This window comes from Carcharhinus amblyrhynchos, chromosome 2 (assembly GCF_965287045.1).
Source record: "Carcharhinus amblyrhynchos chromosome 2, sCarAmb.v2.hapA, whole genome shotgun sequence".
Classification (NCBI taxonomy): domain Eukaryota; kingdom Metazoa; phylum Chordata; class Chondrichthyes; order Carcharhiniformes; family Carcharhinidae; genus Carcharhinus; species Carcharhinus amblyrhynchos.
In genome coordinates, this window is record NC_137325.1 from 77,398,316 (window position 1) to 77,426,075 (window position 27,760).

Sequence of the window (27,760 nt, forward strand, 5' to 3'; positions counted from 1 at the left end):
GGATTGCATGAAAGGTGCAACGGAGGCACAGGAGGCACTCATACATACACACAATTCAGATGACCCTTCCAACCTTATCCTTCCAAGCAAACAAAATGGCCACGTTCACCTCCACAACAGCAGTTTACCTCAGACTCCTATATTCAATAATATTCTACACTTCTGCATGGTCAATTTGATAGCCACAGGCACCATGATCCCTACCAAACAGCCCTTGAACCAATGCAGGGTACTCGCATATTTCCAGTAATAGGTGGAATCACAAACATAACCCAGAACATCTTTATTACAAACAAAAGCAGTCACAAATAGTAACTCCTAAGGAATCTAACCACCCATGAATCCCAAATGGATCTGGCACGTTTCCTTAATACTTTTACAAGTGCTCTTAATTGTTTCTCCATCTTCACTACCAGTTACAACGGACGGAAGCTGCTGATATCATCCCAAGACACAAGGTGATGCTGGCAGAAATCCTCTGGCTACATGAGGCTTGAAAAGACCCCACATGCTAACAGGTGCAGGAATTTCCTCTGTTGTTGTGCCCACGTGAGGCATTGGTGTCACAGGTAGTGGCACTGATGAGCCACTATCAACATTTGGAGCACTGACAAGAGTCCCCAGATATGAAAGACAACGACTCACCTTGTCACTGTAAAAACTGAACTCTAGGTAAAGACATTGCATGTGGGTAAGCATACATCTCCAGTATCCACTGATTGGTCTACATATGAATCATCACGAGAGTCGCCAATTGCTTAGTGGGGGAGGACTTGTGCAGAAAAATGAAAATAGTAGCACTGATGGTGTGGATGGATTCCTTCATTGTCCAAGCCAGGGTGCACATACCCACTGAGATCTCTGCCACATCTTCACACCCACACTGTACATCAAGCATCTGCCACCTTACCCATGATTCCAGAGGCCCATCATTAACCTTTCCCAAGTAGTCCAGAGGAGAATCTACAGGTACTCATGACTGGTGACATCAACAGAATTTTCCTTCTACCATGCCAACACATGATTCATTCCTCCTCCCTTTACAATTCCCACTTCACTTACCATCAGGTCCTCTCTTACAGGCAGATCTACACTATTGGTTGTCTTTAGAGAAGTTCTGATCTTCAGGCAAGTTTTCAGCTGTGTTACAGGAGTGCCAGCAACTTGTAAAAATGGTGCCAGCAAATCCATGGGTGTGATGCTGCGGCTGCTGTCTTAATGCCCATCTCCATCCCTGGAACAGTCACCCCCTCCCACACAATTAACAGCAGTTAATTGCGTAGCTCTTTCACTCCAGCTGGCCAATTAGGGATCAGGTCACAAGCACCAGCAACACTTGCTTTTGATTTTGGCTATTCCATGTAAAATCTTAACCACTGAGTCATTATGGCACAGAAGGCAGCCACTTGGACTATTGAGTCCATGTGTTTGTCTTTTTCTGTTGGAAGACCTTTCTGATATCAGTGTTAAATTTGTCTTTGTATCACTCTCATAATTTAACCTAATTTTCCAAATTATCCTTCCCAAACCATTTACCGTTTTATAAGGCCTCCTGATGTTTCCTTAAGACTGAATAAGTCCTACACAAATCTCTCTCAAAACCAAAGCCAATTTTGTGGCTCTTTTCAGCACTGCCGCAAAACTTGCATATTGCTCATGTCTTGATGGACTATCCTAGCAATGATCTGACCAGAGCACTATGCAGCTTAGTAATGAGTCTGTGATATATTCAATTGTTCCGGCTAAATAATTTAACATTCCATTGGCTTTGTTGGTTGCTGCTTCACATTGCTGAGCTTATTTAATATCAACAGCAATTTCAATATCGTAAGAACAAAAGATGTATGAGCATGAGAGAGCTATTTGGTCCATCAAGTCTGATCCAATGAGATAATCCTCAACTTTACTTTCTTGCTTTATCCCCATAATTTTTGATTCCCTTAATGATTAAAAATCTGTCTATCTCTGCCTTGGACATACTTAATAACCCAGCTTACACAGCCCCCATCCAGTAAAAAAAATACTACAGATTTACTACCCTCAGAAGAAATTCCTCCTCATCTGTCTGAAGGGGAAAAACAACCTCTCAGCATCTACCCTGTCAAGCCCCCTGAGAACATTATATCAATAAGGTTGCCTCTCATTCCTCTAAATGCAAATGAGAACAAGGCCAACCGATTCAACCTTTTCTCATAAGAAAATCCCTCCATACCTGGTGTGATCCAACTACTGCCTTGTATAGTTTTAGCAAAACTTCTCTATTTTTGAAATAAAGGGCAATATTCCATTTGTGTTGCCTATTATATGCTGAACTTGCACGCCAGCTGTGTTATTTATGCACGAGAATCTCCAAATCATTCTGTACTACAGCTTTCTGCAAATATTCAGCTCCTTTATTCTGCCTATCAATGTGCATAGTTTCACAATTTCACCCATTATACTCCACTTGCCAAGTTTTTGTCCACCCTCTTAACCTGTCTAGTTCTCTTTGTGGACAGTGTCACCCTCAAAATTTGCCTTCCCACCTATTTGTGCATCATCAGCAAACTTGGAATCAGTACATTCACTTTTGTTCACGTCATTAATATATATCATAAATAAATGTGGCCCCAGCACTGATCTCTGTGGAATTCCACTAGTTACAGTTTGACAATAACCTCTTTTCCCAACTCTGTCTTCTATTAATTAGCCTATCTGCTATCCATGCTAATATACTACCCACCATCACCCCCCCCCCCAAACACCTTGGGCTCTTATCTTATTAATTTACATTTTGCACAGTACCTTATCAAATGCTTTTTGGAAACTCAAGGACATTACTTCTACTAGCTTCTTTTATGTGTCTTGCTTGTTACCAACTCAAAAAAAGCTAATAAATTTGTCAGACATGATTCCCCCTTCACGAAGCCATGCTGACTGCTTGGTTATATTATGTATTTCTAAATGCTCTGCTATTACATCCTTTATAAAGGACTCTTAATATTTTCCCAATGGCAGATGTTATTTACTTGCTCACGGTTTACATTCTCTCCCTATTATTTTTTGGTTATCTTTTGTTGTTTTTTTAAACCTTCCCAATATTTTGGCTTACCACCAAGCTTTGCCTTATTACATGTTTTTTCTTTCAGTTTGATATTATCTTTAACTTCCTTGGTTAATCATGGTTGATTACGCCCTTCCCAGAATCCTTCTTCTTCACTGGGATACATCTTTTTTGAGCGTCATGAACAATTTTCATAAGTGTCTGTCATTGCTGATCAACTCTCTTTTCTGCTGAACTCTTTTCACAGTCTACTCCAGCCAAGCTTACCCTCATTCCTTTGTAATTATCCTTACTTAAGTTTAGTACAGCTGTTTCTGAGCCAAATTTCTCACTTTCAAACTGAATGCTAAACCCTACCATATTATGGTCATGAGGACCAGTTCTATGAGGATGTGTCTAGGGCGGTGGATAGAGGAGAGCCGGTGGATGTGGTCTTTCTTGATTTTCAGAAGGCGTTTGACAAGGTACCTCACAAGAGGTTATTGCAGAAGGTCAGGGGACATGGAGTTGGGGGTAGGGTGTTAGCGTGGATAGAGGATTGGTTGTCAAATAGGAGGCAGAGAGTGGGGGTCAATGGGTGCTATTCGGATTGGCGGATGGTGACTAGTGGAGTGCCCCAGGGGTCAGTGCTGGGGCCTCAGCTATTTACCATTTATATAGATGATCTGGAGGAGGGAACCGAGTGTAGGGTGTCGAAATTTGCTGATGACACCAAGATTGGTGGAACGGCAAATTGTGCGGAGGGTGTGGAGAGTCTACCGAAGGATCTAGATAGGCTGGGCAAATGGGCCAGGAAATGGCAAATGGAATTTAATGTTGGCAAGTGTGAGGTGGTCCACTTTGGTAGGAATAATGGTAGGAAGGATTTTAACTTACGTGGCGAAAAACTGCAGCAGGCAACGGTGCAGAGGGACCTCGGGGTCCTTGTGCATGAGTCGCAAAAACCCAGCTTGCAGGTGCAGCAGGTGGTCAGGAAGGCGAATGGGATGCTGGCCTTCATAGCGAGGGGGATTGAATATAAAAGTAGGGAGGTCTTGCTGCAGCTGTATAGGGCATTGGTGAGGCTGCAGCTGGAGTACTGTGTGCAGTTTTGGGCGCCGCACCTGCGCAAAGATATTTTGGCCTTGGAGGGAGTGCAGAGGTGGTTTACTAGGCTGATGCCGGAGTTGAGGGGGTTGAGCTATGAGGAGAGGCTGTATAAATTAGGCTTGTACTTGTTAGAGTTTAGAAGAATGAGGGGAGATCTCATTGAGACATACAAGATGATGAATGGGATGGATAGGATAGAGGTGGAGAGACTCTTCCCGCTCAGAAAGGATAATAGGACTGGGGGCACAGCCTCAAGATAAAGGGGGGGGGCGGTTTAGAACGGAGTTGAGGAGGAACTTCTTCACTCAAAGGGTGGTGAATCTCTGGAATTCTCTGCCCGTTGAAGTGGTGGAGGCGACCTCGCTGAATACTTTTAAGACGCGGGTTGATGGGTTTTTGATAAGAGAGGGGATTAAGGGTTATGGGGAGAGGGCGGGAATGTGGAACTGAGCCACGACAGATCAGCCATGATCTTACTGAATGGCGGGGCAGACTCAAAGGGCTAGATGGCCTACTCCTGCTCCTATTTCTTATGTTCTTATGGTCACTATTTCCTAAAGTATCTCTTATTCAGACTCAGATCGTTTATTCAACCTGCCCTGTTACACATTACTAGATCCAAACTGGCCTGATCCCTGGTTGGATCCACAACATATTGTTCCAGAAGACTGTCCCGAATATACTCTATTCTTTTTGTGAACGTGGAAAATCAAATTAGCAGAGTTAGCTATGAGGAAAGATTCATTAAAGTCACCCATGATCAACGTACTGCCTTTTTACATGCCCTCATTAGCTACTGTTAGGAGACCGATAGGTTACTCCTACAAATTCCTCTTTTCCCTTGTTATTTCTTACTTCCACCCATAGGAATTCTACATCTTCCGATTCAAGATCATTTCTGCTATCGTTCTTGTTCCATCTTGTATTAACAAAGCTACCCCACCAGCCTTTCCTTCCTGCCCATCCTTACAAAAAGTCACATATCCCTGAATATTTAGTTCCCAGCTTTGATCTCCTTGTAACCATGTCTCTGTAACAGCTGCCCATTGACCTCAATTTGTGCTGTTAATTTACTTTCTGCTGAATAATATGTGCATTTCAGAGAACAGCCATTACTTTTGCCTTTTTATCATTTTTTCCATGCACGACCAAATTTACTGCTTCTTTGTTTGTATAGTTCTTGACACGCTGAGTGCCCTTATCTAAATAGTGCCTAAATATCATACATGAAGTACACATTTTCTTTCCTATGTGCATCCTTTACACTTGTCTGTATTAAATTTCATATGGCATTGTTCTGCGTGCTTGCTTTTTTCATTCAGTTAATTCTCTAATTCCTAAACACCAAGACTCCAAGTCCAAGTCTTCGATGCTAATTAGAAATAGTGGTGATCCCCAAATGATCCCAAAGGCATCCTATTCAGTACTTATCCACACCCTGAGTGCTGCTCCAACCAGTACAGGTCTAAGCAATACTTAAGTTTTCTGTTCATCAGCCAAGATCCAGTCCCAAGATTTACATTGAATTCCCATAACTTTGAGCAGGGCTAACATGTTTTCCTTAAATGGAATTTTACCAGGTTGATTTCTGTTTATTTTATTATTTGTGTACCAATAACCTTCAAGCTTACACCTAATCAAATTATACATGGAAGCAAAGTAAACAAATGGATCTGAAGTTGTTTGTGTCTAGTCTGTCGAACATGGACATCAGAAATGGTCTGCCTTCAATTTAATGCCATCCCTTCAATATCTGGCGACTCGAATCTCAGTTCTGGTCTTTAAGATAGAAGAGCATTAATCATTGGAAATAAATTAACTTCAGTAATTTTAGTCTATCTGTTTTTTCATCTCATTTACCCAGCCATTTATTAATTTTGGTTGAGTTAACTGTTCAAGAGGGGCATGATGCATTATAATGCATTTGAAGAAAAGCTAGATAAACATGTACTGGAGAAAGTAACAGAATATGCTGCTAACAACTGAGCAATTTCAACAAAAGCAATTAGATTGAATAGACTCCATCAAATGGTAGTGAAAATGAAAGGGTAATGAATAATTTTACATCAGCATAAATGAGGTTACTGGTCAAACATTTGCATTTGTGCAGCTGAAACTATATTTCCATAATAGTAGTCCAGATAAATTTGTTCCAGCTTCAAACCAAATTAAACCAATTTCTAAATTATTCATAAATAATTAAATATTAATCCTAAATAATCATTAGATGTTGGAAGAGTTTCCAAAATGTCTTCTTAAACCCGTCTTCTTGAACACCTGTGCTTATTTCAAACAAAACGAGGACCATATAGAATTATCCATTGCCAAGATTGAGACCACGGGTGGAATTATCCATTGTCAAGATTGAGAACACTGGTGGAATTTCATTTGCTGTCTGGAGTACTAGTATGATACCTCAGTTTGGAAAGGTGCACTGAAATGATGTAGCAGTGAGTAGTGTTAGGCTTCCCCAGGATTAAGGAACAGGGGGCTGAAATCCCACTCCTTGAGAGGCACCAAGTGAGATCTGGCAGATCTCCATTGTCATCACACCAGCTGGACCAAAGGTAAATGCAGACAACGTACCTGCCAGAGGCTTAGGATTAACAAGGAACGCCCAGCCAGAAGTGAGGGAGGGTGCAGGGCTGGAGAGGTCAGAGTGGAGGATGTCAGTGGAGAGGGGCTCGCAGAAAGGACTCAGTGGGCCATCCACCTGCCCCAATGCCATCCCTTGATTAAGCACCAAGTGCCTGAGAAAGAGGAACAACCTTTGCCCACAAGTGTGCAAGTAAAACTGCTTTTTAGTCTCTAGATGGTTGAACTCCAACAACAGCAGGATAAGGCCCTTGAAGTCATTACCTTCAGCTCTACTATAAACATGCCTCCTTGCTGCCAACTCCATCATCCACTTCTGCCATTCTCTTAAGCTAAGCCAAACTATCCATGAGGTCCTGATAGTTTTAAAACCCACCTCAAGACCTTTCCATGCCACAACACTGCTTGTCCCATCCCTATCTCAAACATTCTACTGCAGGGACCCTTACATTACCTCATATTCAACTTCTTCCACAATCTTTATCCGTCCCTTCATTTCTTCATCCTCATGGCAATGTCTCAATTATCAGAGTTGACTGACCTACCAATCAGCACCCTATTCTCACACAGTATAAACTGTTGCTTCCTTTGACATTCTTACACATATCTGAATGAATGCAGAAACAAGCTTCGACAGCATGTCTTTTTTTTTCTAAACAATACTCAAGTTTTGCACTACCAAGTGACTATGATGTTGACTCATCTTCTACATCCCAAGGTGAAGTGGCTGCTGACAACTGTCAGCCATTACATACTTCATCGTTACAGGGCAGCTGGCCCGATTTAGAAGTGATATTATACAAAAGCTTTTGGAATTTCTCTTCATGCATCAGACAACTTCCTGGCAGGAATTGATTGCTGAACCTTCCTAACAACTGAACTTTAAAATAAATAAACAGGCTGTAAAATGTTTTGAAACATTTTGAGAATGGATAAGATATTTTAAAACTAAAGCTCAAATCCACTTACACAACTGCCACATTTCCCCCAGGAAACTCAACATCCAGAAACAAGAGGCTGAAGTAATGATTGTGTTACATCATGTTGTACTGTTTTGCCCGCTGTGCGGTACAAATGATAAGATCAATACAGTTCAATGTTTCACTCTTTGAATGCCCACAAGCTGTGAGAAATCTGTGAAAGGGATTTATTTGTGGATGCATTATTGCCTTTGTTTCAAGGAGGCTGAAAGCACTCACCTCCAAGATGAAATTGTCTCTTTGTCCGTATAAATATTTCCAAATCTGCAGTTGAGAATTAATTGTCTTCATAAATTCTGAACTTGATTACTGGTTGAGAAATCTTGAGTTAATAATCCCGAGCAATCAAGGAAGAAAGAAAAGGTTTGCATTTGAATAGTGTCTTCCACAGCCACTGAAGTATGTTTTGAAGTGTGAAAACTGTAATTAGACAAATACAGTAGCCAATTTTGATACAGAACATTTAAAACACTGTCCTTTGTACCTCGCAGGCTGAATCAGGATATGTTCCTGAAAAACCTTCTACTCTCACTTTTCAATTTGTCTCTAACAAATCAAATTAGTCCTGAAAGGTGAAGTCAACTTTTCTTCTGTCAAGAAAGGGATAATTCATACATGCAACACCAAAGCAATCTAGTAATTTGTCCAAATGCCCATTTGTTTATAAGGGAGCCAGGACAATCAATGGCATCACCTTGCCATTAAACAAGAATCTAATCTAGTCATCGCATACGCTTTCCATTTCAAGAAATGGACAATTTGACACAGTGGGTGTAACATATGCATATTCCAAGTTGAAAAGGAGGAGACCAGGCATAAGATAGCAAAAGAAACAATGATTACATTTTCCACACCTTGCCAGGAAGTATTGGATCAGGTGTTATGCCCCAGATCTATTCAGTTCGGATAAGATCAAGAGGGTCCTAGAATGATACTTAGTCTCAATAATTCAATATTATGTGAGTACCACCAAACACATGTTCAGTGCAAAATTACAAACTCTCAAGTTAGTTGCTTTTTTTCAGTTTTACATAAATTGATTTTTATTCTGCACTGTCCCATCTGTTTTCTTCCTCTACGTCTATTGTCAATTGACTATTTTAGCACTTCTGTGGCTCACAGAACAGCTGTTGTGGAAATGCAGGGAGCAGAAGAATTGGAAATCTCCTCAGAACAGGTTTTTGTTGTGCTGAAAATGGTGGGGACAAGAAATAAAGCTTTCCGTGGGGAAAGCAGTTTACCAAAGCCAACTAAACCCTTGAACGAGGTCAGATACAGGAATCACTGGAATTCTTTCAAGACTGTTGTGACCTGAGGGAGAGGAAGATTCGACAAGGTCCAACTTGTTAGTGATAATCCTACTCAGGAAAACTCAGGCAGAGTTGAATGATTGCCAAAGAACACTAGAAGTTTCCATCTGGCATGATGGGGAGAGGTGACCCTCTGTTGAAAACCTGGAAATGGCTCTGGGATGGTTCCTTTACTGCTACATATTAAAGTTAAATTATTAGTCACAAATAGGCTTACATTAACACTGCAATGAAAATCCCCTAGTCACCACACTCCAGCATCTGTTCAGGTACACTGATAGAGAATTTTGCATGGCCAATCCATCTAACCAGCACATCCTTCAGACTGTGGAACGAAACCAGAGCATCCGGGAGGAAACTCATGCAGACAGGGAAGAAAATGCAGACTCCGCACAGACGGTGACCCAAGTCAGGAATTGAACCCAAGTCCCTGACTCCTTGAGGTAGCAGTGTTAACCACTGTGCCACCATGCCGCCCTATCTGCAAAAAGCATAGCAAAAGATTTTCATAAAAGATTTTCATGAGGGATATCTTGGTTGTGTTAGTAAATAAATGTGAGGCTTAACTTTCCCTTTAGTTTGATGTACTAATAGCTTGTAAAGCTAAAGTCAATGCAGGTCAAACATTTATTATTTGTTACAGTAAAAGTCTTAAAAGTGAATCTTGCTCTTCAATTCTGTTGGTTGTTTGGGAAATTCGTAGCTTTTAAAAAGTTAACGTTATGGGGAATATAATACTATATTATTGTTTATTAAGCCAAGTATATCATACTAACTTTTAAGGCATTCTAGATCTGTTCTTAAGCAACTGGACAATGTTTGCAAATTCAGGAATTAACGTTAATTGTTCAAGTGTTAAAGTCACATGTCCAAAACAGTCGCATTACATCTTTTCTCCGATGAAAAATGGACACACATAAGCATCCATAATATTCAAAGTATTTCCATTGCATGTATATATTTTCAGAGCTAAGGAAAACAACATTCCTCAAACAACATGATGCCAGAGGAACTAGGTCTGACATAGAATTGGACAATCTAAATTAAACAACAGTCAACAACCGCCGCAGCCACACTTGATGGGAATTCAGACAGGCACAGTTTAAACACAAACACAGGTCAGAGGTGAGCAAGGAAATGCCTGAAACCGGAGGTGCTCAGCCCTTAGAAAGTAAGTTCAGTTTGTGTGTATTCCCCAGTTTTGGCTAGACTCTGTGGCATCTTGGATTCCCATAGTTACCTTGTATGGAAAAGAGTCTATGAGCACCTGTCGATGACAGCTAGGGGGCCCTGGCATTCTCCATATATGGAGTCAGTAACCACACTGGGACCTCATTGGCTGAAAGCCAGAGAATCTTCAGAGGGACATGAAGGGAGTGGATGAGAAGAGCCACGTGCAAGCCACCCCAGCCAAGACTTGATTCAACACCCAGCAAAGATTCAGCCAACAGCAAAGAGTAGCTGGAGAGCCTGTGATGACAGAAGTGGACATGCAAGACCAACCTTTGTGAAAAAGACCTGGAGTTCAAAGGCAACAGACAACAGAGCTCAGCAAACTGGACCTGGCAGCTTGGTCAAGTTCATTGACATGGGTAGTATCAGAAATCTCAGACAGATAGCATAAAACATCCAGTACTTTGGGAATTGAGAATTGTTTTGGATAGAGTTTGTGTAAGAAGGACTTGTTAATAAAATTTGGTTTGATCCACGAACTGAGTATTGTTCTTGGTCCATCTCATGAAAATGGATAAAGTGCTTTACACAAACTGGTTGAAACATCTGCCCGTTTTTCTGACACAAAGGTTTAATAACTTCCAATCAATGCAAAGCAGTACGTACATTGAGTTTCAGATTTTAAAATGGAGTAATATGTGTCACATATTATATTTACATTTTTTAATGCTTTTCAATTACAGGAAGACAATGGTGTAATGGTCTTAGCTACAACTGGCAATCCAGAGTCCCAGAGATCATGGATTCAAATCACAGTTGATGAAATGCAAATTTAATTAATAAGCCTGGAATTAAAAGTTAGTCTCAGTAATGGTGACCATGAAACCATTTTTAATTGTTGCAAAAAAAATCAATCTGGTTTATTGATGGCCTTCAGAGGAGGAAATGTGCCATCCTTGGCTGGTCTAGCCTATGTGTGACTCCAGACCCATAGCAATGAGAACAATTCTTTAATAGCCTCTGAAATGCCTGGCAAATTACTCAGTCCTATCAAACCACTAAACAAAAGTCAATAAGGAATGAAATTGGATAGACCGGCTGGCATGAGAAATGAAAACAGCCTTGTTGATCATGCAAAATCCTTATTAACTTTTGGATCTTGTGCCAAAGTTGTGAGAGCTGTCCCTCAACAGCCTGACAATCACATTCATTTAATCAAACCTTATAGAAAACATTCAAAACACCATCATCACTGTCCTGGATATGTTCTGCATCACTAGCAGAACCGACTCTCTGGAGGTGGCAGCACAATGGTACACAGTCAGGAGGAAGTTGCCCTGAAAGTCTTCAACATTGACCCTGGATGCCATGAAGTCTTGTGGCATCAGGTCAAAGATGAACAAGGCAAACCTCTAGCTGATTACCATGTACTACCACTTGATGAATCCATGCTCCTTGAATTTAGAGGAAGCACTGAGGGTGTACACTGTGTGGGGACTGAAAAGTACATCAAGCGTGGTTCAGTGTTCACACTACAACTCAAGCTGGCCAAGTCTAAAAGCAGTAAAAAGTCTGACAACACCAGGTTTAAGTCCAACCAACTTATTTGATAGTAAATTCACTATCAAATAAATCGGTTGGACTTAAACCTGGTGTTGTCAGACTTTTTACTGTGTTTACCCCAGTCCAACGCCAGCACATCCACATCAAGTCTAAAAGGACACAGTTGTTAAGACTGTACGTGTAGCAGGTGTGGAAAACAAGACAGCTATTTGGACCTTGTCCTCACCAATTGGTCATCACAGATGCATCAATCCATGGCAGCATCAGCAGAAACGACGACTACACGACTACACTATAGAGATAAAGTCTCATCTTTACATTGAGAATACCCTCCATGTCGTTACACACTACCTCTGTGCTAAATGGCTGGATTTAGAGCAGATCCAGTAACTCAAAACTGGGCATCCATGAAGTGTTGTGGGCCATCAGCAACAATATAATTGTATTTTTCAATAATCTGTAAGTACATGGCCCAGCATATCCTCCATTCTACCATCACCATCAAGCTGGGCAGACAACTCTGGTTCAATTAACAAGGAAGTAACACAAGCCAGGAGCAGCACTAAGTATATCTAAAAAAAAGAGGCATCAATTTGATGAAGTTACAACACAGGGCTAAATTTTTGCCAAACAGTATAAGTTGCACATGTTAGACACAGCGCAGCAATCCCACAACCAATAAAACTATAGAAAAGTTACAGCATGAAGGCCGCCATTCGGTTCATACCAGCCAGAGGACTCATTTTGAAATTAATTCTGTAGAATTAATTTCAAAATGAGATGTCATCTGAACAGGAAAACCATGAGAAATTTTAGTTTTTTTTAATATTACAGCTTTATGTGAGAAAGGATAACCAGCACATTAACCACAAACTTCACTACAGGCAGCAAAATGCTGTGACGTATCCCACTTACTAGGGAGGTTTATTGATGGGATGGTAACAGATAGAGATAATTGGCAACTGCCCTATTAAGTTTCCACCTAAACGCTGCACGTTCATCTGGTGAGCTTTGCATTTCGCAGGTGCATCTTAAGCAAGAAATCTATCACAAATAAACGACAGTCAATTTTCTGCGAATGGTTGACGCATAGTAACAGAGTATTGCCTGATTTCAGACATTTATTTTGGAAGTATATGCTGATGAGAGTGCTTGCAAAATACTGAAAACAATTTATGTGCCAGAATATGGCTGAATGAATTGGAAAATCATCTGAAATGGACCCCCTGATATTTAATACATTACATATTGTTAATACAAGTGGAAAGATGGGTTGTCGTTCCACATCCCACATGATGTGGGTTGTGACAGATGGCCATTTTGTAAAAGTGGGTCGCTGGGAAAAAAGTTTGAAAAACAATGGTCTAGAGAAACGGTGGAATTGAAGGAAATCAGTTATTACTAGGTTAAAGACTGACAAATCATCGGGGCCTAATAATCTACACTGCAGAGTGTTAAAGGAAGTGACCCTGGAAATGTTAGATATATCGATGGTCATGAAAACTAGAAACAGGAGAAGGCCATTCAGCCCTTTGAGCTTGCTCCACCATTCATTATGATCATGGCTGATCTAATCCAAAATCATGATCACTCATCCTTCGATTCCTTTAGCCCCAAGAACTATATCCAATTTCTTCTTGAAGTCACACAATGTTTTGGCCTCAACTACTTTCTGTTGTAGTGAATTCCACACATTCACCACTCTCTGGGTGAAGAAATTTCTCCACACCGCAGTCCTAAAATGCCTTATCCCCAAACTATGACCCCTAGTTCTGGACTCCCCCACCATCAGGAACATTCTTTCTGAATCTATTCTGATTAACCCAGTTAGAATTTTATAAGTTCCTATGAGATCTCCTCTCACTCTTCCAAACACCAATGAATACAATCCTAACCAACTTAGTCTCTCCTCAAATGGCAGATCTTCCATCCTAGGAATCAGCCTGGTAAACCTTTGCTGTATTACTCTATAACAAGGGCATCCTTCCTCAGATAAGGATACCATATATAAGAACATAAGAAATAGGAGCAGGAGTAGGCCATCTAGCCCTTCGAGCCTGCCCCACTATTCAATAAGATCATGGCTGATCTGAAGTGGATCAGTTCCACTTTCCCGCTTTCTCCCCATAACCTTTAATTCCCTGTCTATCAGAAACCTATCTACCCGTGACTTAAATATATTCAGCGAGGTAGCCTCCACCACTTCAACAGGCAGAGAATTCCAGAGATTCAACACCCTTTGAGTGAAGAAGTTCCTCCTCAACTCCGATCTAAACTGCCCTCCCATACTTGATGTGGCTTCACCAATGCCCTGTACAATTGCTGTAAAACACCTCTATTCCTACACAAATCCTCTCACTTTGAAGGCCAACTTATCATTTTTCATCTTTACCGCCTGCTGCACTAGCATGCTTCCTTTCAACAACTGATGCACGAGGACACAAAGGTCTTACTGAGTCTCCACCCCCCTCAATTCACACCCATTCAAGTAATAATTTGTCTTTCTATTATTGCTACCTAAGTGAATAACCTCACGTTTATCCACATTAGACTGCACACACCCACACACAGCCTGTCCAAAACGCTCTGAAGCATCTCTGCATCCTCCTCACAGCTCACCCAACATTGTATCATCTGCAAATTTGGAAACGATACATTTAGTTTCCTCTTCCAAGTCATTAATATATGATGTGAACAGTTGCACAGATCCTGCAGAACCCCACTAGTCACTGTCTGCCAATCAGAAAAAGACCCATATGCGTCAATTCTTTTCTTCCTATCTGTTAAGCACCTTTCTATCCATCTCAAGAAATTACCTGCAATCCCAAGTGCTTCAACTTTACATAGCAGTCTATGTAAAGATTCTTCCAAAATTCTATTTACTCTGGAAACAGAATTTACCAGAGAATGGCAAACGTAATCCCACTATTTCAACAAGGAGGGAGAGTTTAAAAAAAATTACAGATCAGTTAGCATGATATCAGTGGTGGGAAAGATGCTGGAGTCTATCAAGAAAGATGTGATAACCGAACATTTGGTCGGCAGACAGGAAACAGTGGGAATAAACTGTTTGCCTCCTCACCCCCCAAATGGCAGGCAGCGACTAGTAGGGATCAGTGCTTGGGTTTCAGCTGTTCACAATGTTTATAAATGGATGGTGGAACCAAATGTAACATTTCCAAGTTTGCTGACGGCACAAAACTAGGCATAATTGTGTGGAGGATGCAAGGAGACTTCAAGGTTATTTAGGCAGGTTTAGTGAGTAGGTAAACACATGGTAAATGCAGTACAATGTGGTTAAGTGTGAAGTTATACACCCCAGCGTGAAAGGCAAAGGAAGAGTATTATTTAAATAGAGATATATTGGGAAGTGTGAATGTACAAAGGGATCAGGGTATCCTTGTACACCAAAGGGAGTGGAAAGGCAGGTGCAACAAGCAATTAGGAAGACAAATAGTACGTTGGCCTTCATTACAAGCCAATTTGAATTCAGAAGGCGTCTTATTGCAGTTTTACAGGGCATTGGCGAAACTACACTGGAGTACTGCATGCAGTTCTGGTTTCCATACTTAAGAAAGTTTAGAAGAATGAAAGGAGGTCTGATTGAACCATATAAAATTCCAACTGAACTGGACAGATTAGATGCAGGATGGATGTTTTTCCTGTTTGGGGAATCTTGACCTGGGGACACTGTTTCAGGATATGAGGAAGACCATTTAGGACTGACAGGAAAAAAGATTTCTTCACTCAAAGGGTAATGAACCTAAATAACGGTATTCTGATTTTTTTCCCTTTTGCACTTTAATAGATGATGAAGGGTAACTAAACAGGAAATGTTTTAGTTCTAATTCTTTCTCCCCATCCCAAAAGCAGGAATATGGCATTAAGACAGGATCAGCCATGATCAGATTGAATGGCGGAGGAGGACCAAATGACCTGCTCCTGTTCCTAGTTTCTCTGTTTCCATTAGCCTTTCAACTATATTTGATGTAATATGTCTCCCTGGACACCCACAAACCTTTGATTCTCCACAGTTCATAGTCTATCACAGTTTTCAAAAGTTCTGATTTCTTTCTGCGATCCAAAGCGAATTTGTGCTGTTTTTTACCCAGCTGAGAAGGTACGTGAGAATGTTGCATTTTGCCTTATTTCCTCTGTGTGGCATACAAGAGCCTTTTTTCCCAATTGAAAGCATTCACAAAATGATTTTGCCTTGTTACCCAATATACATTATATGGTTCCTAACAATCACTGTTGTCTATACAGATTTAAAAAAAAGTATTGGAAGTCCGTAATATTTCCACTTGAAGCTATATTTGATATGTGTTTCTCTTATAGCTCCTGACAAAATACGGATGTTGTTCGTGTGGTCCTGAATTTTGTATTCTATTTATTAGATATTTTGAAATACTTAAAACTCTATGTATGTTATAAAGTATAACAGCATTTTCAACTTCAAAAGAGAAAATGCTGAAAAGCCTCAGCAGGTCTGGCAGAATCTGTAAAGAGAGAAAAGAGCTAACAGAATCCAGATGATCCTTTGTCAAAGTGTCATCTGGACTCGAAACGTCAGCTCTTTTTTCTCCTTACAGAAACTGCCAGACCTGCTGAGATTTTCCAGTATTTTCTCTTTTGGTTTCAGATTCCAGCATCTGCAGTAATTTGCCTTTAAGCATTTTTAACTTATTCTTTTACAGGATGTGAATGTTGCTGGTCAAGCCAGCATTTACAGCTTCAATTGTCCTCGAGAAGGTGATTGTGAGCCACCTTCTTGAATTGTGTGATGCAGATACACTCACAATACTGTTAGGGAGTTCCAGGAATTTGACTCAGCAACAGTAGATGAATGGAAATATTGTCGTGATGATGTGTGGTCTGGAGGGTTTTGTAGGTGATGGAATTCCCAGGCATCTGCTGCCCTTGTACTTCCAAAGTGGTAGATGTAAGGAGTTTGGATGATGCTGTTGAAGGAGCCTTAATGAGTGCAGCGGTGCATCTTGTCAATGATGCACACTGCTGCCACGATGCATCATTGGTGATGGATGGGTATCATATAAATATATTGCTTTGTCCTGGATGATGCTGAACATCTTGCGTGTTGTTGGAGCTGCACTCATCTAGGCAAGTGGAGAGAATTCCACCACATTTCTGAATATGCTTTAGGCAGTGAGAAGTGAGTTACTCACCACAGACTTCCTAGGTTCTTATCTGCTCTTCTAGCCACAGTATTTCTTTGGTCAGATCAGTTCAGTTTCTGGTCAAAGGTAACCTCCAAGATGTTGATAGTGGGGATTCAGCAATAGGAATACCATTGAATATCATGGGGAGATGGTTAGATCCTGTCCTGGAGATGGTCATTGCTTGGTACTTGTATGGCACAATGTTATTTGCTATTTATCAGCCCAAGCCTCAATGTTCCCAGGTCTAGCTACATATGGACTGATTCAATGTCTGGGGAATCACAAATGGTGCAGTCTCATACTTGAATGATACCTATCCACCACCAACGGAAAATGGCAACAGCATGCAACATCCACAAGATGTACTGCTACAACTCATCAAGACTTTTTCAACAATATCACCCAACCTCTGACCTTATGATGGAACAATGTATATTAATAAAGCAGCTCAAGATGGTTGGGCCAAGGACACTCCTCTGAGGAACTACTGCAGTGATGGCCTGGACTGAGATGATTGACCTCCAATCATCAAAGAATCTTTCTTTGATGTTGGGGACCTCAGTATGAGACCGTGAAAGATCACCCACTTGGTACTTCTGGCTGAAGGTAGTTGAAAATGCTTCAACCTTGTCTTTTGCACTGATGTGCTAGGCGCCCCATCATTAAGGATGGGGTATTTGTGGAGCCTCTTGTTACTTGCTTTATTGTCCACCACCATTCACAACTGGATGTGGCAGAACTGCAAAGTTTAGATCTAATCCGTTGGTTTAGGGATTGGTTAGCTCTGTCTATTGTGCCCTTCATCCAGTTGATACATCAGTTTAAAGTAGGTCTGGTGCTCCTCCTGACACATCCTTCTGCACTCTTTATTGAATCAGGGTTGATAGCGAAGTTAGAATGAAGGACATATGCTGGGCTGTGAGGTTACAGATTGAGGTTGAGTACAATTCTATTGCTGACAGTCCATAGTGCCTCATGGATGCCCAATTTTGAGCTGCTGAATCTTTCCAAATGCTATTCCATTTAGCGTGGCGCTACTGCAATATAAAGGAAGATATTGTCTGTGAAAACAGGATTAGATGGAAAATGTTGATTTTTATAAATTACCAAATTTGCCTGAAAAACAAAATCTAGTTCAGCATTTTCAGTAGGACACTAATGAATTTATACAAAGACGTTTTTCTATACACAGTCACTCTGTTACTAACAATTTACAATTTGAAGCATAAAATAGTAAAATGTAATTGTTCAATAAATTTACAGGAGATCAACTAGTTGCACAGATCATTAATATATCATGCAATCCACAAAAGGTTTAAAAAACAGATGTATTAAGTCACTGCTCTTCTACAGTTGTCCGCAATGGAACATCTGGCAATCAGGTTTCTCAAGAACTAAATCTTTCACCCCAATTAAAGACACTTTTAAAAAATATTATACCCCCAACAATGCAAGCATTCAGACAAGTGGCAGCTCTTTCAATCCCAACAGTCCAGTTTCTGACAATTTCTAAGAACACATTTCAGATTATCCAGTTTACATTATATTGATCATTTAATTTCCAGGGAAATATTCTGATCACATATAACTGAAAGATTCAACAGAAAAACTGGATACTGAACTTCAGAAATCAAAACGAAAATGTTAGATATCCAACAGAAGTTTTGGGGTTTTAGTCTGTGAACATATTTTGTTATCAAGTCCTGGAAAGAGAATAAAAATGCCATATGCAATTAGCCCATTAAGAATCTCTTTGTAACAGCAATTATCACTTCGTGACACTTTGCAATTCTTGCTTCATTTTGTTCTGGTCTGTCATATTTTGAAGAAAATGTGCTGCATTCCTTTACTGTTGTAGGATTCTCAGCTTCGAATTATAAATGTGTGTTTTATTTTCTCAAAAGCCAACAGCCCTGTTGCCAATTTCAGCAATTTCTCTTCATACAATTCTGTATATTTCCAATATGTAAAATGTCTTTGTGGCAGCATATTCAAAAATAATTTTAGCCTGAATGCTCTAATACAAAAGTAATTTTAAAAAATTCCCACGGTTTTAGTGTAATAATCAGGACTTGTGTCACAATTCTAAATAATTATACTCTAGCAACCAGTGGAGCTCATAACCATTTATCTGATTAAATATAATCATGTTGAATTTACTATGGAAACAAACACTTTAACAGAGAGGAAAAAGGCTTCTAAAAACCACATCTCAAATTTGCAATTTTTGAACAGCAATCTGGCAGAACGGCACAAGGCTGTAATTTAAGAGGAGCTGTTAATATCCTAAATCCTCGAGTGAACCACAAGCTGTTTAACATCCTCTGAAAAGATAATCCATTCATACTACAGGTTCAACGTTGTACTAGTTTCACCTCCAGGATAAAACTGATTCATTCAAACTCCTTTCCCTATACATGATGATAGATATATGGAATCACATGAACAGAAAATGCACAGTGCATCTACTGGCTTTTAACAAATTATAGGTCAGGGTCTTCTTCATTCAATTGGAAGCTCTGAGTCACATGTTTGTAGGTTCTAGTCTCATGCCAGGAGTTCAGCACAAAAAACAAATCAAAACTGACATTCTAGTGCAGAACTGTAAGAGTGCTGCACCATTGGAAAATGTTGTGTTTTGCACGAGACTTCAAACTGAGACTTCTCATAGCAATACTTTGATCCTGAGCAGAGGAGCTATTCTGTGTCCTAGTCTCATTCGAGATCATACAAACACACCATCTGAGCATTATTACATTGTTATTTATGGGAGCTTGCTGCAAGCACATTGGCTTATCTTCTGAAAATATTTTGAGAGGTGCTTTGGGCTATCCAGTTGTCAAGGAAGGAAGTCTTTTTATGAGGGTTAAATCACCAAAGATTCGGGGGTGCAGGGGAGTGGGGGGGGCAGTGCTCAGTACAGTGGCTGTAGGAAAAAATGAAAGAGGATGTCTCAGTAAGAAACTGAGACTTGGTTGAAGGAGAAGACAAGAAGATTTTAAAGGCAATTCAAGATGATGTGCTCAGTGGAGGAGATTACAAACCAGGAAATGTTTCAATCTCTAAAATAAGTCATGCTTTTTTAGTTGAAGGACAATACCATATTTTATAAAACTGAGAAACTGCAGTTTCTCCAGGTAGGCAATTAAAAGGAAGCCCCCTTGAAAAGATGTAAAATAAGGAAATAAATTTCATTCAATTGTTAAACTCACTAACAAAGTTAGAAATAATAGTACATTCCGAAACTTAGAGAATATGCTGATCCAGCGCCTAGCTGATCAATACACTAAGCCATTTTACTCACTAATAAGAATTAAAATTCATGCATGGCAGTTTTGAAAAATCTCATTTTCCATCACGTCCGTTTTTGAATTACATATTTGAGACACTGTAATAAGCTAAAATGTTCTACTGTTCAGGAACAAAAATCAACATTTTCCCCGAAATTGAGCAAAGTGCTACTCAGAAAAATTGGTCAAAATTAGTCATCTAATTCTGAAGTTAATTTATGTGTTTGTATTTTTCAGGGATAGGCAGGAACGTGGACTTGAGGCCACAATAAAATCAGCCATGATGTTACAGAATGGTGCAGCAAGCTCCTGTTCCTAATTTGGATGTTCACATTTTGTTCATAAGCAAGAGTGCTCAGCCAACTGAGCCACTTGATCTCACTTTAAAATTGAACTGCAAGTTTTAGTTCAGTAACATTACTATTCCTAGACAGCAAAATTGTAACCCATATTATAGAGCAGTATAAACATACTGACTGAGTTTTCCACTTGTGTGTTCGCCAGCCTGTGATTTTCCTGTCTATTAAGATGGATGGGGGAGAAGAAAAAGATTGGCTGGCAAACAAAAATTGAAACGTCCAGCCAGTCTGTTCTGGTTTTATGGCAGATGTGGTCAGATAATTGCAACAAGGGAACACAAAACTGAGGAGCAATTTACAAAAATTGTGTTAAATGTTTTACTATTTATAAGACATAGATAAATTTGAAAATTGTCTATTAAATATTGAAATATACAGAAATTTAAGTATATTATGGAATATGATTTATGTCTAAGAAAGAAAATAAGTTTGAAAAAAACTGAAGTGATGGTCACAAAAAGATAAACTTGCCTTTTTTAAAAAATATTCATTCATGGGATGTGGGCATTGCTAGTTGGGCCAACACTTGTTGCCTATCCCTGAGGGAATTTAAGAGTAAACCACATGGCTTGGATCAGGACATGTAGGCCAGACCAGGTAAGGACAGCAGATTTCCCTAAAGGACATTAGTGAACCAGATGGGTTTTTCCACCAATTGACAAATGGTTTCATGGTTACTACTGGACTTTTAATTCTAGATTCTTTTATTGAATTCAAATTTCACCATCTGCCATGGTGGGATTTGAACCCGGGTCCTCAGAACATTACTCTGGGTCTAGTCCAGCAACAATGCCAACAATATTAAATTAGGCCATTGGATTCAGAATGAAAAGATTAACAGTTCAAATTCCCAGTTTTAACCTGTTTTGCGCTCTCGCTTAGGAAGCTTTAGCCAGGTGCCCACAGGCTGCTATTGAAGCTTAATGCTCAATGAGGCAAATGTCAACAAGACTAGTCCAAGTTCCTTCAATGAGTTTCCGATCTTTGTTAACTTATAAAGGTTGTTACTTGTCACACAACAAATGGATAACTTTGATCTCCATTAAAAAATAAATTATACAGCTCAGTGAGTATTTCACCACCATGCAGATGCAGACATATTCCTGTGACATTGTTTTCCTTAATGTCAGAATAAATACATTTCTAAAATTAACGTTACTTGAAACCCCTAAAAAAAAGGACCACAGAGGATGCCATTCAGCCTATTGTGCCAATGCTAGTTCATTGATAGGGGTACCCAATTGACACCAATCCCCTGCTCCTTCCCCGCAGCCCTGTACATTTTGTTTTCCTTCATGTATTTATTCAATTCTTTTTTGAAAGTTATTATATCTGCTTCCAGTGCATTCCAGATCACACTTTGCTGCATAACTTTTCATCCCCCATGTTACTTCTGGTTGTTTCTATCAATCAAGTTAAAATCAGTGCCCTCTGGTTACAGGTTTGTACTATTAGAAACAACATCTGATTTATTGAAACAAAACCATTCATGATTTTGAAATACAACAGATCTCCTTTGGCATCCTTCTGAAGTTGCAGCTCCCGGAATTAAACACAATACTCTAGCTGAGGCCTAACCAGCATTTTAAAAAGTGTTTGGCATAACTTGCTCACCTTTATGTTCGAATGTTCTATTAAAGCCAAGTATGATTTTTTAAAAGCCTTTTAAACTTGGACTGCAACCTTCAACAATTTGCATACATACCCTCAGCTGTGCAGCTGTAAACCCTTTGGAAATGTAACATTAGCCTTTTGTTGCCTCTCAATTCTAAATACCAGAATGTATCACTTCTCGCTTCTGTCCATTAAATTTCATCTGTCAGGTTTTGTCAATTTCAGTCTGTCTACACCATCCTCCTGTTTGTACTATCCTCCTGATTGGTTATTGTATCAGAGCTTGGTGTCATCTGCAAATTTTGAAATCATGCCCTGTATCCCCACATGCAGATTATAATGTATCAAACAGAGAATTTATATAAAACTGACCTCTGGAGTACTGCAATATAAACTGTCTTCTGGTTTAAAAATCAGTTACAAACCATTATTGTCTACTTTCTGTACTTTAGCCAATTAGGTATCCACACATACCACAAGGACAATAGCATCTTTGTCTATGAGCTACAGCATTACAGATTCAATCCTCATGTGACTTAAGTGCATCATCTAGTTTGACACTTTATTGTAATGCTGTCAGTCATTGGGCAAAATTTAGTGTTTCCCTTGGAGGTGGGCTGGGAGACTGAGGTGGCAATGAGATGAGGTGTAGACTCCTTCCCTGTTCCTCAATCAGGTCCAGGGCAGTTTTCATGCCTGGAAGCTAACAGAGGCCCATATGTGGGCTCTTGAAGGACTCCTCACGCCCCTACTCTTTAGGGTGTCCCTGACTGATCCAGTGACCCTGCCCCAATCACATTTGTCCAGGGATTACAGTGAGGAACTTCAACCTTGGGCTTACTCCGTTACCAGCAGTGCTCACTGCTTCTGGTCGTGCTGCTGATACTGGCGAGTGGCTGCCAAATTACAGGCCATATGAATGAACTACTGTTATATAACATTTACTGAACAGCTCAGAAGAGTACAAGCAATGTAGTACCGCTGCTGAGTTAAGTTATATTAATACTATATTAAATTTAATGTGGAGTTATAAAGTGAACAAGAGACATTTTGAAAGCATCTAATTCACGTGCTGAACAAACATGCATTAAACTGGAGGTTTGCTGTAGTTTGCTAGTCTTATCATTTTAATCCTCAAATGTTTATTAATATTGATAAGATTCGCTTCTTGTTTTCCTTTATATCTTTGTCCAAGACAGAAAATGGAAAGCTGTTTTTATCCACAGGCTACATACAAAAAAACGTACAAAAAGTGCCATTTGTACATTGCACAAGTTTTGACATAGCCACCTTCTGATGGTGCAAGCTGTTCCAAAACCTCCTGGTGGAAGTATACTTATGTGCTTCAATATCATTTTTTAAGAATAAGGTCTCAAATGTGGATTAGAGAATAAGTCAGTCTTTCAAAAGGTAGATTAAAATAGTTTATCTTTTCACTTAATGCACTCTGTTTGCCAAGATATTGGTAATAACTTTATTATATTTAATAGAAGAACAATTAAAGCATTATTCCTTACCTAAAACAATAAAACCATCTACTTCCTGATCATGGTTTGTGCCTTTCTTGGATGAATCCGTACCTTTTTGAATTCCAAAAAGTTTCAACATTTCACTCTGCAAGGCTGAAAGACAAATTCATAAACGTTGAACTGAAAGACAAGGACAACTATACATTACTAAAATTAATTGGTCTATATAACACAGCTATATTTCCCTTCATAGTAGAATAAACAAATTTGGAATCAGAATGATTTCATTCCTTTAATATGATAGGCCAAAATTGATTGTTTTAAGGTCAAGTTTACTTCATGGGATATGGCTATTACTTGGATGCCAGCACGGGTAGCTTATTTATTACAATCCTATTACTCTACAGATATTAAATTGGTATGAGTGCTTGCTTTAAACAGAAGTTATGGTAGCAGCTCTGCACCTCTCTTCAGTAAAGGCAATAGAAATTCTGTAGTTGTTTTTGCACACTTTGCACTTGAGATACACACAAAGCTTAATTTCACAATTTTCCAAAAGTTGAAGAAATTTTTTGACAACTGAAATAGTCCTTTAATTTGCTCCAGAGGAGTGTTAATGTCTTAAAAAAATTGTTTGCACTTACAATAATTATGCTGTCACCACAGTGAAGTTAAAATGGGTGGGACTTCAACATTTAATAGAAATATAACCTGTGACATAATTTCAATGAGCTACAATTATAACAGCATACTACTGATTCTGCAGTAGCTCTTGGGCCAGTGGACATTTCTCCTATAGTGCTTTTTCTCCCTTCATCTTAACAACTGTTTTTTTTAAACAGCAATACAGAGGATTTCTTACTATATATAGCTGTAAGATACTTATGAAGTTTCATATATTAATTTACTGGTTATTTTATGGATAATATTAAATGCACTAGAGTAAACTAAAAATCAGTAATTGAGCTGATATTCTGTAAGCTGTGCCTATTTTAAGTTACTGCAACAGTTCTATTCTAAATTTTTCTAGGCCTCAAACAGATATCTTATGAAATACCTGCATAAGGTGAAGAACATAAGAACATAAGAAATAGGAGCAGGAGTAGGCCATCTAGCCCTTGGAGCCTGCCCCGCCATTCAATAAGATCATGGCTGATCTGTCGCTGCTCAGTTCCACTTTCCCGCCCTCTCCCCATAACCCTTAATCCCGCCTCCTATCAAAAACCCATCAACCCGCGTCTTAAAAATATTTAGCGAGGCAGCCTCCACCACTTCAACGGGCAGAGAATTCCAGAGATTCACCACCCTTTGAGTGAAGAAGTTCCTCCTCAACTCCGTTCTAAACCGCCCTCCTTTTATCTTGAGGCTGTGCCCCCTAGTCCTACTGTCTTTTTTGAGCGGGAAGAGTCTTTCCACCTCTATCCTATCCATCCCATTCATCATCTTGTACGTCTCAATGAGATCTCCCCTCATTCTTCTAAACTCTAATGAGTACAAGCCCAGTTTATTCAGCCTCTCCTCATAGCTCAACCCCCTCAACTCCGGTATCAGCCTAGTAAACCTCCTCTGCACTCCCTCCAAGGCCAAAATATCTTTGCGCAGGTGCGGCGCCCAAAACTGCACACAGTACTCCAGCTGCGGCCTAACCAATGTTCTATACAGCTGCAGCAAGACCTCCCTACTTTTATATTCAATCCCCCTCGCTATGAAGGCCAGCATCCCATTCGCCTTCCTGACCACCTGCTGCACCTGCAAGCTGGGTTTTTGCGACTCATGCACAAGGACCCCGAGGTCCCTCTGCACCGTCGCCTGCTGCAGTTTTTTGCCCCGTAAGTAATAGTCCTTCCTACCAAAGTGGACCACCTCACACTTGCCAACATTAAATTCCATTTGCCATTTCCTGGCCCATTCGCTCAGCCTATCTAGATCCTTCTGCAGACTCTCCACACCCTCCGCACAATTTGCCTTTCCCCCAATCTTGGTGTCATCAGCAAATTTCGACACTCTACACTCGGTTCCCTCCTCCAGATCATCTATATAAATGGTAAAAAGCTGAAGCCCCAGCACCGACCCCTGGGGCACTCCACTAGTCACCATCCGCCAATCCGAATAGCACCCGTTGACCCCCACTCTCTGCCTCCTATTTGACAACCAATCCTCTATCCACGCTAACACCCTAACCCCAACTCCATGTCCCTCAACCTTCTGCAATAACCTCTTGTGAGGTACTTTGTCAAACGCCTTCTGAAAATCTAGAAAGACCACATCCACCGGCTCTCCTCTATCCACCGCCCTAGACACATCCTCATAGAACTCCAGTAAATTTGTCAGACACGACTTCCCTTTAATGAAACCGTGCTGCGTCTGCTCTATCAAGCAGTTCCCTTCAAGATGCCTCGCAATTTCCTCCTTAATGACAGATTCTAACATTTTACCTACTACAGACGTTAAACTAACCGGCCTATAATTCCCCGCCTTTTGCAAGTTCAGCAATGGTCAAAAGATCCTCTGAACAAAATAGATCTATTAAGCTAAAAAGGGAGATCCAGTCCAGATTTTCATTTATCAATATCACCTAATTCATTAAACTTTCTCTGAAGACAATTATCGCTATGCAGTTGTACACTACACCTGTTATTGGCTTGTCATAGAGTGTAAAGTATTTAACCTGTAGGTCAGCAAGGAATTATACGAAGATTGCAATAAGAATCTTTGAAAGCCACTATCAATTCCAGGATATGAACTTTTGAACCTTCATCTCTGTTATGATACTAGTGTAGTCACTTGTAGGTTATAAAGTATAAAATTATTATTTTTAAGTCGAAGTTAAATCTAAGTTTTAGATACTGTACCAATTTTAAAATAAAGTGATGTTTATATAAATTCATAGCACTAAGATTCAACTGAACTAAAGTTTATTAAACATCATTAAATCAATATTGTCCTCTGGCAATATAACACGAGTTAGCAATAATTACCTAACTAGAAAATCAAATACACAACAAAACATTCTGTTTCTGCTGATGGAAACATCATCTATGGAATTCAAATTTTCATAACTGAATCTTGTAGCTGACAATATTAAATTGAATATATGCTGAAATTTTTAATGAATTTCTTTAGTCAAACAGAAACTTCAGAGTTTTAGCTCTGTTATTCATATTCTTCAGAGTATTAAGTTATGTAAAACTGGTTCGTTGTAAAACATGGGCTCAATTCAACACTTTCTACTCAATCTCCTTTCCTGAAATGCAATTCATTCTATTGACAATCACCCAGAAGTCACCTTGCTGACAAGAGGTCATTTTAATTCAGCTGTGTAATTTTGCATTGTGACAACACTGATGAAATTTGGATTTAAAGCAGGTAATTTTAATTAAATAATGATATTCTAAGGTATGAAGTGTAGACATCTTTACACATAGGCAAATACATACACAGGAAAGATTTGGGACAATTGGCCAAGATTCTAGCAATGGAGTTATTTTATCAAATTAACTACCTTCACTTGACAATATAACCCATAAAGATCTCAGGTGATAACTTTGCAGTCAAATAACCTACCAGCATTCACTGTCAATCTTCTTGTTTGAATAACAGGCACTTGAGTGGGAAAACTGAGGGAAATTTGCATTTATGGAATTGGGTCGAAAAAAAGAATGTAGCCTGATGGATATTCATAAAGGCACCAGCCATGTGAAGACACCAGCAAAACCTAATGGTTAAAAGAACTAACTCTCTATCAGACTAAGGACTGTGGGAGCAGCAAAAAAACACAATGTACAGCTATGGAACAAACACAAACTGACTGGACAATGGCTGTTGTTGTGCCTTGAACAAAGAGTGATTGAACACAAATCCGTGTGTCATGCTTCAACCCCAGAGGCAGAATTTTTCAGTATTCATGATCAAAAAGACTGATTAATTAGTGCCTGTCCCACATACATAACTGCAGCATGTTCAGTGCCAGCTGGATCTGTATAAGGAGACACAAACAGTCATCGGCAGCTGTAACCTGGGTTCAACCACTGTTGAAGAAGCAGCAAGACCCCAAGTCTGGGACACAGACATCGAAACAAAGCACATCAGGAAGGA

General features: G+C 39.7%; 1 protein-coding gene across 4 annotated transcripts in view; it reads right to left on the reverse strand.

Annotated features, from left to right (window-relative positions):
• umad1 (UBAP1-MVB12-associated (UMA) domain containing 1) overlaps nt 1-27,760 on the reverse strand; it is a 96,991-nt gene that overhangs the window by 66,795 nt on the left and 2,436 nt on the right. For 3 of the 4 annotated variants that reach the window (XM_080207633.1, XM_080207626.1, XM_080207642.1), the window contains exon 2: nt 23,714-23,818. In XM_080207633.1, the coding sequence (XP_080063759.1) occupies nt 23,714-23,804 (91 nt within the window). In that variant the 5' untranslated portion in view covers nt 23,805-23,818. Of the gene's footprint in view, nt 1-23,713; nt 23,821-27,760 lie in introns of those variants that run through there. The other variant, XM_080207650.1, reaches the window with a different exon arrangement.